The following is a 14,403-nucleotide window of genomic DNA, read 5'->3' as shown; positions in this document are numbered from 1 at the left end:
CCCATAGAAAGTGAACAAGCCATGAGCTCATGTAGTAGAATATACTTTGTTGATGGAAATATTAGTTAGTCTTTTATTGAGTAAAATGCAACTGACAAAGTACTGACAAAATAGTTCTCAACAGTATACATTAAAACTAGGGGTGAGCGGGTTCGGATTTCTGAAATCCGAACCCCCCCGATCCGAGGCCGATCCGAGTCAGGCTCGACTTTTCCTGCCTGACTCGGATCTGAAATCGAGGCAAAACGTCATCATCCCGCCTTCCGTGTCTCGCGGGTTTTGGATTCTATATAAGGTACCCGCGTCGGCGCCATTTTCTCACTCGGCTGTGGACAGTGAAGAGGGAGGGTGGGAGTTAGGGCTGGCTGGGCTGTGTAGTGTAGTGTAGTGTTGTGCTGCTGTTGTCCATAGGGGCTGTGTCCACTCCTCCAAAGTCCATAGGGGCTGGCTGTGTTGTGCTGTGCTGCTGTTGTCCATAGGGGCTGTGTCCACTCCTCCAAAGTCCATAGGGGCTGGCTGTGTTGTGCTGCTGTTGTTAATAGGGGCTGTGTCCACTACTTCAAAGTCCATAGGGGCTGGCTGGACTGTGTTGTGCAGTCAGTTCTCCATAGGGGCTGTGTCCACTCCAAAGTCCTGTGCAGTGTCCCAGTCCTAAAGGGGTGCTGTAGTGTTGTCCAGGGGGTGCTCTGTCCATCAGGGGTGCTCCCCCCAAGTGCTAAAAAAATAATATATTTTCTGTGTTTGTGAATTGTGTGCGCAGTAGCCGCACGTGCATCAACAAAGTAGTGCCAAGCGTGCGCCTGTGTCATAAGTAAAGGGCCGGCTGGCTTGACCGTTAAAGGGTGCTGTAACCCCCGAAAGTACACTCCAGTCCAAACCAAAAAAAAATTATTTTCTGTGTTTGTGAATTGTGTGCGCAGTAGCCGCACGTGCATCAACAAAGTAGTGCCAAGCGTGCGCCTGTGTCATAAGTAAAGGGCCGGCTGGCTTGATCGTTAAGGGTGCTGTAACCCCCGAAAGTACACTCCAGTCCAAACCAAAAAAAAAATTATTTTCTGTGTTTGTGAATTGTGTGCGCAGTAGCCGCACGTGCATCAACAAAGTAGTGCCAAACATGCGCCTGTGTCATAAGTAAAGGGCCGGCTGGCTTGACCGTTAAGGGTGCTGTAACCCCCGAAAGTACACTCCAGTCCAAACCAAAAAAAAAATTATTTTCTGTGTTTGTGAATTGTGTGCGCAGTAGCCGCACGTGCATCAACAAAGTAGTGCCAAACGTGCGCCTGTGTCATAAGTAAAGGGCCGGCTGGCTTGACCGTTAAGGGTGCTGTAACCCCCGAAAGTACACTCCAGTCCAAACCCAAAAAAAAATTATTTTCTGTGTTTGTGAATTGTGTGCGCAGTAGCCGCACGTGCATCAACAAAGTAGTGCCAAGCGTGCGCCTGTGTCATAAGTAAAGGGCCGGCTGGCTTGACCGTTAAGGGTGCTGTAACCCCCGAAAGTACACTCCAGTCCAAACCTAAAAAAAAATTATTTTCTGTGTTTGTGAATTGTGTGCGCAGTAGCCGCATGTGCATCAACAAAGTAGTGCCAAGCGTGCGCCTGTGTCATAAGTAAAGGGCCAGCTGGCTTGACCGTTAAAGGGTGCTGTAACCCCCGAAAGTACACTCCAGTCCAAACCTAAAAAAAAATTATTTTCTGTGTTTGTGAATTGTGTGCGCAGTAGCCGCACGTGCATCAACAAAGTAGTGCCAAGCGTGCGCCTGTGTCATAAGTAAAGGGCCGGCTGGCTTGACCGTTAAAGGGTGCTGTAACCCCCGAAAGTACACTCCAGTCCAAACCAAAAAAAAATTATTTTCTGTGTTTGTGAATTGTGTGCGCAGTAGCCGCACGTGCATCAACAAAGTAGTGCCAAGCGTGCGCCTGTGTCATAAGTAAAGGGCCGGCTGGCTTGACCGTTAAAGGGTGCTGTAACCCCCGAAAGTACACTCCAGTCCAAACCAAAAAAAAATTATTTTCTGTGTTTGTGAATTGTGTGCGCAGTAGCCGCACGTGCATCAACAAAGTAGTGCCAAGCGTGCGCCTGTGTCATAAGTAAAGGGCCGGCTGGCTTGACCGTTAAAGGGTGCTGTAACCCCCAAAGTACACTCCAGTCCAAACCAAAAAAAAATTATTTTCTGTGTTTGTGAATTGTGTGCGCAGTAGCCGCACGTGCATCAATAAAGTAGTGCCAAGAGTGCGCCTGTGTCATAAGTAAAGGGCCGGCTGGCTTGACCGTTAAAGGGTGCTGTAACCCACAAAGTACACTCCAGTCCAAACCAAAAAAAAAATTATTTTCTGTGTTTAGCCGCACGTATATATCAAATCGATATAACATAAATGGAGGACCAAACTTTCTCCGATAAAAATAAAATAGAGAAAGATCAAGAACCACTTCCTCCTAGTGCTGAAGCTGCTGCCACTAGTCATGACATAGACGATAACATGCCATCAACGTCGTCTGCCAAGGCCGATGCCCAATGTCATAGTAGAGGGCACATACAATCCCAAATGGCAAAGTTCAGGAAAATGACCTTGAAAAAGACATTTAAATCAGCTGAAGAGAAACGTAAACTTGCCAATATGCCATTTACGACACGGAGTGGCAAGGAACGGCTAAGGTCGATCCCTAGTATGTTCATGACTAGTGGTTCAGCTTCACATGACGATGGAAGCACTCCTCCCACTAAAAAAATCAAAAGAGTTAAGCTGGCAAAAGCACAGCGAAGAACTGTGCTTTCTAAGAAGATATCACAAATCCCCAAGGAGAGTCCAAGTGTGGTGGTGGTTGCGATGCCTGACCTTCCCAGCACTGGACGGGAAGAGGTGGCTCTTTCCACCATTTGCACGCCCCCTGCAAGTGCTGAAAGGAGCACCCACAGTCCACTTGCTGATATGCAAATTGAAGATGTCACTGTTGAAGTACAACAGGATGAGGATACTGGTGTAGCTGGCGCTGAGGAGGAAGTTGGCGAGGAGGATTCTGATGGTGATGTGGTTTGTTTAAATCAGGCTCCGGGGGAGACAGTTGTTGTCCGTGGGATGAAAAAGCCCATCACGGTCATGCCTGGGCAGAAGACCAAACATTCCACCTCTTTGGTCTGGCAATATTTCTATCCAAATCCGGACAACAACTGTCTTGCCATATGTACCATATGTAAAGGTGAAATAAGTAGGGGTAGGGACGTCAACCACCTAGGAACATCCTCCCTTATACGGCACCTGCAGCGCGTTCATAAAAAGTTACTGTCAAGTTCAGAAACTTTGGCTCAGACCGTAAGCAGTCCAGGGACACCTAAATCCCGTTGTCCTGTTGTATCCAAGCGCCTGCAAACCACACCGTCAACTCCCTCCTCGTCAATTTCCTCCTTAGTCAGGATCGGAAGTAGTCCTGCAGGCCATATCACTGGCATGACTGACTCTCCTATCCGGGATTCCTCCGGAGGATCCTGCATTGCTACGCCTACTGCTGCCGCTGCTGCTGTTGCTGCTGCTGCTGGGAGTCGTTCATCATCCCAGAGAGGAAGTAGGAACACCACTACTTTTACTAAACAATTGACCCTCCAACAGTCCTTAGCGAGGAGGATGAAGTACGACAGCAGTCATCCTGAAGCAAAACGTATAACTGAGGCCTTGACTGCTATGTTGGTGTTAGACGTGCGTCCGGTATCCGCCATTAGTGCAGTGGGATTTAGACAATTGATGGAGGTAGTGTGTCCCCGGTTCCAAATCCCGTCTAGATTCCACTTCACTAGGCAGGCGATACCGAGACTGTACAGAAACGTCAGAAAAAGTGTCCTCAGTGTCCTGAAAAATGCCGTTGTACACAATGTCCACTTAACCACGGACATGTGGACAAGTGGAACAGGGCAGACTAAGGACTATATGACTGTGACAGCCCACTGGGTAGATGTATCACCTTACGCAGCAACAGCAGCAGCGTCACCAGTAGCAGCATCTCAGAAACGCCAGCTCGTTACAAGGCAGGCTACGCTGTGTATCACCGGTTTCAGTAAGAGGCACACCGCCGACAACCTCTTAGAGAAACTGAGGGAAATCATCGCCCAGTGGCTTACCCCACTTAGACTCTCCTGGGGATTTGTGATATCTGACAACGCCACCAATATTGTGCGGGCATTACATCTGGGCAAATTCCAGCACGTCCCATGTTTTGCTCACACAATAAACTTGGTGGTGCAGAATTTTCTGAAAAGCGACAGGGGCGTGCAGGAGACGCTTTGGGTGGCCCGAAAAATTTCTGGCCACTTTCGCCATTCAGCGACTGCGTGCCGAAGACTGGAGCGCCAGCAAACACTCTTGAACCTGCCCCGCCATCACCTGAAGCAAGAGGTTGTGACGCGGTGGAACTCAACCCTCTATATGCTTCAGAGGATGGAGGAGCAGCAAAAGGCCATACAAGCCTATACATCCACCTATGACATAGGCAAAGGAGGGGGTATGCACCTGACTCAAGCGCAGTGGAGAATGATTTCCGTGTTGTGCAAGGTTCTTCAGCCCTTTCGAACTTGCCACACGTGAAGTCAGTTCAGACACTGCCAGCTTGAGTCAGGTCATTCCCCTCATCAGGCTTTTGCAGAAGCAGCTGGAGAAAGTGAAGGAGGAGCTAAGACGGAGCGATTCCGCTCGGCATGTGGGACTTGTGGATGAAGCCCTTCATTCGCTTTGCCAGGATTCCAGGGTGGTCAATCTGTTGAAATCAGACCACTACATTTTGGCCACCGTGCTCGATCCTAGGTTTAAAGCCTATGTGGTGTCTCTCTTTCCGGCCGACACAAGCCTGCAGAGGTGCAAAGACCTGCTGGTGAACACACTGTCAGCTGAAGCGGAACATGACACGTCAACGGCTCCTTCTTCATTTTCTCCCGCAACTGGGGCTGCCAGGAAAAAACTTAGGTATCCTAAGCAACCCGCTGGCGGTGATGCAGGGCAGGCAGGACCAAGTTTGGACATCTGGTCCGGACTGAAGGACCTGGCAACAATTTCTGACATGTCTACTGTCACTGCATATGATACTGTCACCATTGACAGAATGGTGGAGGATTACATCGGTGACAGCATCCAAGTAGGCATGTCAGACAGTCCATACCTGTACTGGCAGGAAAAAGAGGCAATTTGGAGGCCCCTGTACAAACTGGCTCTATTTTACCTGAGTTGCCCCCCCTCCAGTGTGTACTCCGAAAGAGTGTTTAGTGCAGCCGGGAACCTTGTCAGCGAAAGGCGTAGGAGGTTGCTTCCACAGAATGTGGAGAAGATGATGTTCATCAAAATGAATTATCAGCTCTTCCAGGGAGACCAGCCTCCAGAACGTACAGAGGGACCTGTGGTGGTGGATTCAAGTGGGGACGAGTTAATACTTTGTGAGGATGAGGATGTACACACTGAAGAGGGTGAGGAATCGGTGGATGAGGAGGATGAGGATGACATCTTGCCTCCGTAGAGCCAGTTTGTGCAGGGACACATTAATTGCCAGCTTGTTTTGTGGGGGCCCAAACGAACCAATCATTTCAGCCACAGTTGTGTGGCAGACCCTGGCGCTGAAATGATTGATTTGTTAAAGTGTGCATGTCCTGTTTATACAACATAAGGGTGGGTGGGAGGGCCCAAGGACAATTCCATCTTGCACCTCTTTTTTTCTTTGCATTATGTACAGTTTGGGGCCTAGTTTTTCTAACTGCCATCCTGTCTGCCACTGCAGTGTCACTCCTAGATGGGTCACGTGTTTGTGCCGCCCACTCGTGTCGCTTAGCATAGTCATCCAGCTACCTCGGTGCAACCTTTTGGACATAAAAACACTATTGTGAGGTGTGAGGTGTTCAGAATAGACTGGAAATGAGTGGAAATTAAGGTTATTGAGGTTAATAATAGCATAGGAGCAGAAAAACCTACAAATTCTGTGATTTTAGCTGTTTTTATGCTTTTTTTCAAAAAAATACAGATCCAAAACACAAAACCCAGAACCCAAAACACGGAAGGGTGGTTTTGGCAAAACCAATCCAGATCCAAAACACGAAGAAAGATCCAGATCCAAAACCAAAACACAAAACACGAAAAGTGGCCGGTGCACACCCCTAATATATATATATATATAGTAGTTAGAGTTCCCACAGTTATTTTATCTTTCAGAACTACTCTATTTAGAAAGGACTTATGTGTCCATACACTGCCTTTTGAATACAGTTTATATCAAGAAAGCATTTTGCCTCATACCAGACACGGGTCTGATTCAGCATTGCACTGAACGCAGATTCCCGATTATCAGGAATCTGCTCATGCGCAGGACCCGTTCTGTGAATGTGCAGAATGGGTCCTGCGTGATCGCACACAGACCCTTCTATGCCCTTGCCCGATTGACAGGCAGAGGAATTTAAGGAGCGTTCGGGGGCGGCCGGCGTTCCCGGAAACGGGTGTGTCTGCCTCATGTTTCCCAGGTGTGGCAAGGCCAGGGACTGTGTCTATGGATGCAGTTTCCTGGCCTTGCAAGCCTGCCATCCTGAGTAAGCCTCAGCTTACTCAGCTGGCCGATGGCCCGGGGCTGTCCATAAGTCGCAATGGTGATCCCAGCCTGCGATCTCGGAAATCGCAAATGCAGCTGGGGTGTCATACACCTCCTGCTGTATTTGTATATTAGCAAGGACCAAATTGCAAAGCTGCCTGCATGCACTACACACTACAATATATGCCTGCATGCAGATTTGCAATTCTGTCCGAAGCTGAATCACCCCCACAATCATTTACTGTCTGTGGGAAAAGGATGCTAATTTTAGTCAATGGAATCATTTTTATATAAGGAAAGTACTACTCTTGAAAAATGTATTTAATAGTATTAGGTTAAACAATTTATATACTCAGAACCTTGCAAATATATATAATGATATCCATTGATTACGGGAAAAGGTCTGTTTTTTAATTACGCAAAGGGGTTTTAATTGCTGTAATCGATGAATACAATCAATGCAACATACTATTTTTTCCCCCATTATCTTTCCATTTTTAAGTAGATACCAAAGTCTTTACAGCTTTATGGGTTATCTGGTGACATCACAAGTTGATAGGCTATGTTGTGCTGAAAGTGTGAAGTGAAATGTGTCTCTGTACCTGTACAGGTGCCTTGTCTTCAAAATGTCTTCTGTGCTCAGGAAATAACTGGTATCAGACCAAGAGGAGTTAGATGTGTGGAAATAAAATAAATATACATCATGTTCAATACAGGAAACAGGAAAATAGTTTAAGACAAATGAGATGAAGACCTTAAAGCAGGAGCATTCAAACTGTAGCCCGCAGGCTAAACACTGCTGAAATCCGGCCCCCAGGTGCGAAACAGTGGAAAACACCCTGTGCTGTATGGTTATGGATTGATAGATCTACAGTAAAAAAGTAGACAATGTCTAGATAGACACCAGATGTTAGACAGCCAATAGGTCGACAGGGACAATATGTCAACACACTAAAGGTAGACATGTAAGAAGGTTGACAGATCCAAATGGTCGACAGGGTCAAAAGGTCGACATGCATATGGTCGACATGCATATGGTCGACTAATCTTCACCCTAACCCTACCCTTGGTGCCTAACCCTCCCTCCTGGTGTCTAACCCTAACTATCCCTTCTAGTGCCTAACCCTCCGGTAAGTGCCTAACCCTAACAACCAAAAAGTAACGTGTCGACCATTTTTGTGTCGACTATTTTCATGTAGACCTTTTGACCCTGTAGACCAATTGTACCTGTCGACCTTCTTACATGTCGACCTTTAGTGTGTCGACCTTTTGTCCCTGTCGACCTATTGCCTGTCTAACATCTTGTGTCTATCAAGACATTGCCTACCTTTTTACTGTAGATCTATAGACCGGATACCTGCTGTATGCTGAATCGTTGCATAATAGCCACCTGTACTCTGGGGGTTAGGCCTTTTCTAGACCCAATCTCTGATGGCCACCATACACAGTTATTTCTATTTGCATCTTGGCCTTGTTGTCAGCAGCCAGAACAACTCTACAACAGCCACTCTCAGAGCCGGACTACCACAACTACAGTGTGATTAATACATCTGTGGTGCTGGGGGTATTTACACACTATACTTTTTAATAATAGCACCAGTATATCTTATTGACAATTTTATTGGTAGGGCCCCCACAAGTTAGCTGCCCTTGAATCTGGCCCTGAGCACTCTGCATCTGCAACAACCTGCTCTAAGGTATACACATGTAAATATATGTGTTATGTATATTTCATTGGGGACACTGCTGTAAATAGCATATTTTGAATTGGGGACACGTGAGCCTTATGAATTGGGGACACTGCTGTGTACTTATAGCATATTTTGAATTGGGGACACGTGTGAGCCTTATGAATTGGGGACACTGCTATATAGCTTATAGCATATTTTGAATTGGGGACACGTGAGCCTTATGAATTGGGGACACTGCTGTGTACTTATAGCATATTTTGAATTGGGGACACGTGTGAGCCTTATGAATTGGGGACACTGCTATATAGCTTATAGCATATTTTGAATTGGGGACACTGCTGTGTACTTATAGCATATTTTGAATTGGGGACACGTGTGAGCCTTATGAATTGGGGACACTGCTGTGTGTCATATGAATTTGGGGTACAGATGTGTGGCATATTAGCAATTGGGGCTGTACTGTGTGTCATATTATGAAGTGAGGGAAATACTATATGCCATATGAATTTGTGACACAGATGTGTGGTATATAGTCATTTGTCACTCCAAGTAAAAAGTTAGGATTCCCCTGTCTGAGAGCTTCTAATCGGAGACAAGAGTGTGATACAAGAGACACAAGTGCAGTAAAACAGGAACATAGAAATTGGAGTTTTAAACCCTTAAAGTGCTCTGGAGTTGCCCCACAGTTGGTTTCACCAAAACTTGTTGCAATATTTACAGTCTGTTTATATTTATTTTTTTCTTGAAAGACTGACATATCTGCAATGAGCCTCCAATAGCGATTGGTTGTTACCCGACATATCAGCTCTTATTAGACCGGCATTAGACATACATGTCTACTGTCCCGGAATGGCCGGGAGGCTCCAGAAAATCAGGTGGTGCTACTGGTCGCCTGGAAAGTGGGTAAGTCTCCCAGCTTCACTCATACCCCTGGACTCCCCCCCCCCCCCAAACCCCCACCTACAGCAGGGGGGCGAAGACTCCCTGCTTAACAATTCTGGCAATCTTGGCATTGTGTAGCGGGGCAGGGGCCAGGCCATGATGACGTGGTTGCATGGTCACATCCCCCGCTCCACAATCAATAAAGCCACGCCCCCCGGTTATGCTGTCCTGGCTGCCCCCTCCCGGAGGGAGCAGCCAGAATGTCGGCAAGTATGGCATTAGGGGCCTTATTCAGAGTCGCACACAATTTGGCCACTTTGCAGTCGGGAATATTTGGCCACATTTATGCAGCCTCACTGATGGATACATTCGCTTGTGATAGTAGCCGTCATCACTATCAGTGCCCATGTGCACCAGCCCTATCCTTGGTGGAGGAGATCCATCTGAAATCAGCCAGATCTCTGCAAAATCTCTGCCAATCTGAATACCCTACAATTGCATCTAAACGCCCACGACATGCCCACGGAACACTCATGCTATGTGCGATCACCCAGTTGCTGACCAGTTACACCCACTCAGCCACAATTGGAGACCTGGGTAAAATGTGTATGGCACTGATTCACCTGTAGCTGCTCAAAGTTGCCTATGCATGCTCGGACACATGACCAGTTGCTAAACATAAGATCAAAGTGGACTTGTGTGGAACTCTGAATCAGGACCTACAATCAGTACATTTTTCCCATTTGGAGGTGTTACGCTAGTTATTGTGCCTAATACAGACTAATATAGTAATACCTGTACCCCCACCCTCTGGGCCTGATTCAGAGCCTATTTGCGGTCGTTCGTTCTGAAAAAAAGGGTGGCTATTCAAATGAACCGTTCGCTCTTTGCGGTCTGTTCACGCCTCTATGTCTGAACGAGCGAACAAAACTTGCGGTAGTTTTTTTGGAAACTACGCCCCCTGGCCGCTCGCATCCTACGTCATGTCCGCTATTTATTAGATTAATCGAGTACATCGACCAGGGTATGAACTGCTCGCTATTCTTGTGGTTGGTTTTTCCTACCGCATCCATGCGAGCAGTTCTGACTATAAAATAACCCAGTGACGTGGTCAATGACACTGCTGTATTAATTATGCACACCCATAAAACGCCCGTTTTGACCTTTAAGCACGCCTGCGTTCTGATCTCCACTCCCCGTTTTCAAGCACCTTCCCCTGTTACCACCCACATACGCCTCCTCCTGTCACTCATAATAGCAGGCATTCGCTATTTAGCGAACAAACGATTTTCGGCCGCACTGACTGGTTCGCGCATGCGTATTATGATCCGTACGCATACGCAGTTGGGCAAACATCGCTCGGAGCGAACGAGCGGCCGCTTACGAGCGGCTCTGAATCAGGCCCTCTATTCAATCACTCCATCGTTACACCAGGTAATAATAACTCACAGTGTTTTGTTGTCAGCATTATATGACACAATCCTTGTCACATCCCATTCCCCAGAGGTCAGCATACGCAGAGAGTTCTCTTTACTACTCAGCTGCAGGGAAGACAGAAGTGCATTTTATAAACATATATTTTAATATATTTCAATATATATTTACTGTACACGTTAAAGCTTCTGTACTTGAAAATAACAAAAAATAAAAAAAATGTCAAGAGAAATTAAATCAATAACTTTACTCACATATGGGGAAGATGTATTAAACCTTGGAGAGGGATAAAGTGGAGAGAGATAAAGTACAAACCAATCAACTCCTTACTGTCATGTCACAGTCTGTGTTTAAAAAATTACATTTAGAAGCGGATTGATTCGTACTTTATCTCTCTCCAAATTTTGAAACATCTCTCCCATACTCTGCTGAATTTGCCCATAATTGTTTTATATTTTATTTCCTAGATCACAGGTTCTCAAACTCGGTCCTCAGGACCCCAAATAGTGCATGTTTTCCAGGTCTCCTCACAGAATCACAAGTGAAATAATTAGCTCCACCTGTGGATCTTTTAAAATGTGCCAGTGAGTAATAACTACGCCTGAGCATCTGCTGGGTGACCTGGAAAACATGACCTGTGTGGGGTCCTGAGGACCGAGTTTGAGAACCACTGTCCTAGATTAATCATTCATAATTTCCATATAATAAACATTTAGCCATGTGCTCAATTAGTACTCATTTTTCCCCCAATATATTTATTTTGCATAGGGGGAATACAGAGGTAGCTAGGACCATGAAGACGCCTGGTGATGTGAGAGGTAGATGATAAGGCATCCCAAAAAATGTGGACTGGGGGAAAAATAAATTCAGATTTGTTTGCAGGCTTGTAATCTCTGCCAGGTCCCCTTTTACCTTGTTTTACCTAGTAATATGCCTAATTAAAATAAATTATTTAATATCATTGATGGAAGCAGAATCATTCTTTGTCATCTTGAAGAGTCCTAAATGATTCCAACATCATGGACAAGATTAACACCTTAAGGTCTTCCATGCTGTCCATGGTGCTGAAATAATAGGATTTACAGATTTTATAATCTTACCTAATTACCTAAATCTTTAGTACCTGTGTGGATAACATGCCAATATGGACATATTGCCCCGGTCCTCCCACTGGAGCCAGGAGGAAGGCGATGTCTGTGGAAAACACAGGATCAGCCTGCAATGAGAAAATCAGTGATTTATGCCATGGCTATTATGTACTGTAGAACAAGGTAGAGAGATGATAACGAGAAATCCATTACCTGAGAGCTGATCCACACATCCGACGCAGTTCTGTATTTCTAGACATACAATAAGTATTAATATCATCACCTTGGATGCGTTCTTATGAGAATGAGCATGATGACAATTGTCCAGTAGCAATAAATGAGGATGTAGATGCTTCTGCTGACAATAAAGCATATCCTGATAGCTATGATGTGAAGCCTATTATAGCCAAGGCTGTACTGTCCTCTTGTAATAGAGAGTCAGAGGGCAATATTGTTCTGCAGATGGCCATGCTGATGTCAGTGTGCAAGCACTGGAGATAATGAAAATATCAGTTCAATTGTAGTTTTCAATGATTAATATACTAGGGTCATAATTTATTACATTTTAATTTTATTTATATTTGGGAGTAACACTTATTTGTTTTATGGATTTATATTTGGGATGAATTGTGTTAATTTAAATATCACACAAAGCTAAAGGCACAATATATAGCAAAATATGGGCACATGCACAGACTTTCAGCATAAGCGTTTATTAGCACCATTCACAAGAACATGTTTTGCGATCATGGACCCTCTTGGAGATGATATCATATATAGTATATACCTTAAGATTGGTCTATGGACCCCAAATATGTTGTGAATACGGACAATATAGAATACCGCTGAAAGTATATTTTTGGAGTGTGGGAGGAAACCGGAGAGCCTAGAGAAAACCCACACAGACATGGGGGAACATACACACTCTACATAGTGCCTTGTTCAAGAATACAACAAAAGAACTGTGAGGCAGTAATGCTAACCACTATGCCGACTGTGCCATCCTTAAAGCTTGCAGTATTTCCTTTCCTAATACTCCTGAGGTGCAAAAGTCTACCAGTCATAAGGCAAACATAGGCATGATATTACAGTGTGCTTGCAAATGATATGGCATTAAGGAGAGATTGGCAAATTAACTATGACTATGACTAACTGGTGCCAAATGCTGGGGAGAGAGCATGAAGAAATAAGGTTTACATCAATGCATCATTGACCAAACCACTAAGGGCCTGATTCTGAGTCGCATGCAGTTGCGCTGCCGCACACAGTTGGCCGATGTTTGTGCATGCATCCCGATTGAGACTAGTACCGAATCGGACGCCAGGTCTGTGCATTTTAGTGGCCATTTTTGGGAGGTAACAGTGGGGATGGCTAAACCGACGCTGTACTGCTCACACAGGAAGCCATTCTCAGATGGAGAAACTGCACCTTCCATAGGGCTGGTGACAGTTTTGATGGTGTGACCGATGGTGTATCTAAAGACATGTAAAGGTGTCTTAAAGCGCACAGCGGTGGATTAGCGCTGCAGCTGGTGGGTCTCTGTACGGATCCCATCGGCTGCAGCATTAGAATAAAGATGTGGCTGCGCTGTGTAAAAAGATGCAGTCCTGGCTGCAATACCGTCCCCCTTTGAGTAAGTCCCACAGTATCATGTGTAATAGTGAACACATACTGTAAGTAAAACAATATTATTTGACTGCTTCTTTGAGTATAATTCATACACAAAATGTGATCTTACCCTATGCCCATTAATATCGTAACATGAACCTGATGCAAACCTCTTCTCATTCAAGACGTCTAATCTGCATCTTACTCGTCCTCATCTGCCTTTCTTTTGACTAATCATACTTCAAATGTGCCTGTCTGATAACGGTGATACATTCCGGAGCTTGGCCTAGGTGAGCAGCGCCATCTGCAGACGTTGTTTCCCAGGAGAAGCCTATGAGCCTCTTTTCGCATTGTGTTGTGAGTGGGATCCAATGTGATCCCTTCCAGCACCCCCGCGGTGGTTAATAACGCCTAGAAATGCGATTGCAATCTGAAAAGAGCTGTCCTTTGAGAAGAGGGGACTTCTGGGTTTATGACCCATGTGTCGTATGACGCGCTCCGCCGGGTGTGTTGGGAGGGATCTGATTGGATCCCTCTCACAGGGGGATCCAATCAGATCCCTCCCAACACACCCATAGGTCCAATAGAAGCTCATAGGCTTCTATTGGGCAACGCCATCTGCAAATAGCATTGCCCACCAGGTCCAAGCTTCGTAATGTATCAGATTCCGGTGCTTGGTATATATGAAGAATGTGGTCACAACTCTGAAATCGGGGGTTTTCAGAGTTGTGACTGCATTTCAGGCTTAGTACATCCCGCCCATGGTCAGTCAGGACTCTGGAGCGATGTTCACACAAGCGGTAAGATGCAGTTATTGCCAGATTTACTATCTGTTCTAGTAGATTTTGATTAGATGCTGATGGATATGCAATATTTTGAAACCAATACCTTTTGTGGGCAATTAGCAGTACAATTACCTAATTATCTAACTCTGGGTCTGCTGAGGAGTAAAACACCTACCTCTAGACAGGTCCCTGTGGTTGCATCACAAATAGTGAGAACAGATAGGTTCTGTGAGCGATTTAACCATTGCACAGCAAGATGAGTGTTTGTTACCCAGCTGACCTGTGTGATATAATACTCCCTGAAAGGAAAAGACAGGGCTGTTTATGACACTGCATATAACTAAATGCAGAATTGTTTCAGAAG

General features: G+C 45.5%; 1 protein-coding gene across 1 annotated transcript in view; it reads right to left on the bottom strand.

Annotated features, from left to right (window-relative positions):
• Window positions 1-14,403, bottom strand: part of LOC148543324 (inactive dipeptidyl peptidase 10-like) — a 246,190-nt gene that overhangs the window by 129,630 nt on the left and 102,157 nt on the right. Inside the window, exons 12-16 of the mRNA XM_088481087.1 lie at window positions 14,215-14,338; window positions 11,860-11,898; window positions 11,682-11,774; window positions 10,574-10,665; window positions 7,154-7,201 (exon numbers count right to left, since the gene is read on the bottom strand). Of these exons, the coding sequence (XP_088337213.1) occupies window positions 7,154-7,201; window positions 10,574-10,665; window positions 11,682-11,774; window positions 11,860-11,898; window positions 14,215-14,338 (396 nt within the window). The remainder of the gene's footprint in view (window positions 1-7,153; window positions 7,202-10,573; window positions 10,666-11,681; window positions 11,775-11,859; window positions 11,899-14,214; window positions 14,339-14,403) is intronic.

The sequence above is a fragment of the Taudactylus pleione genome, unplaced genomic scaffold (assembly GCF_031769625.1).
Source record: "Taudactylus pleione unplaced genomic scaffold, aTauple2 ptg000005l, whole genome shotgun sequence".
NCBI classification, from domain to species: Eukaryota; Metazoa; Chordata; class Amphibia; order Anura; family Myobatrachidae; genus Taudactylus; species Taudactylus pleione.
This window is presented reverse-complemented; position numbering and strand designations above follow the sequence as displayed.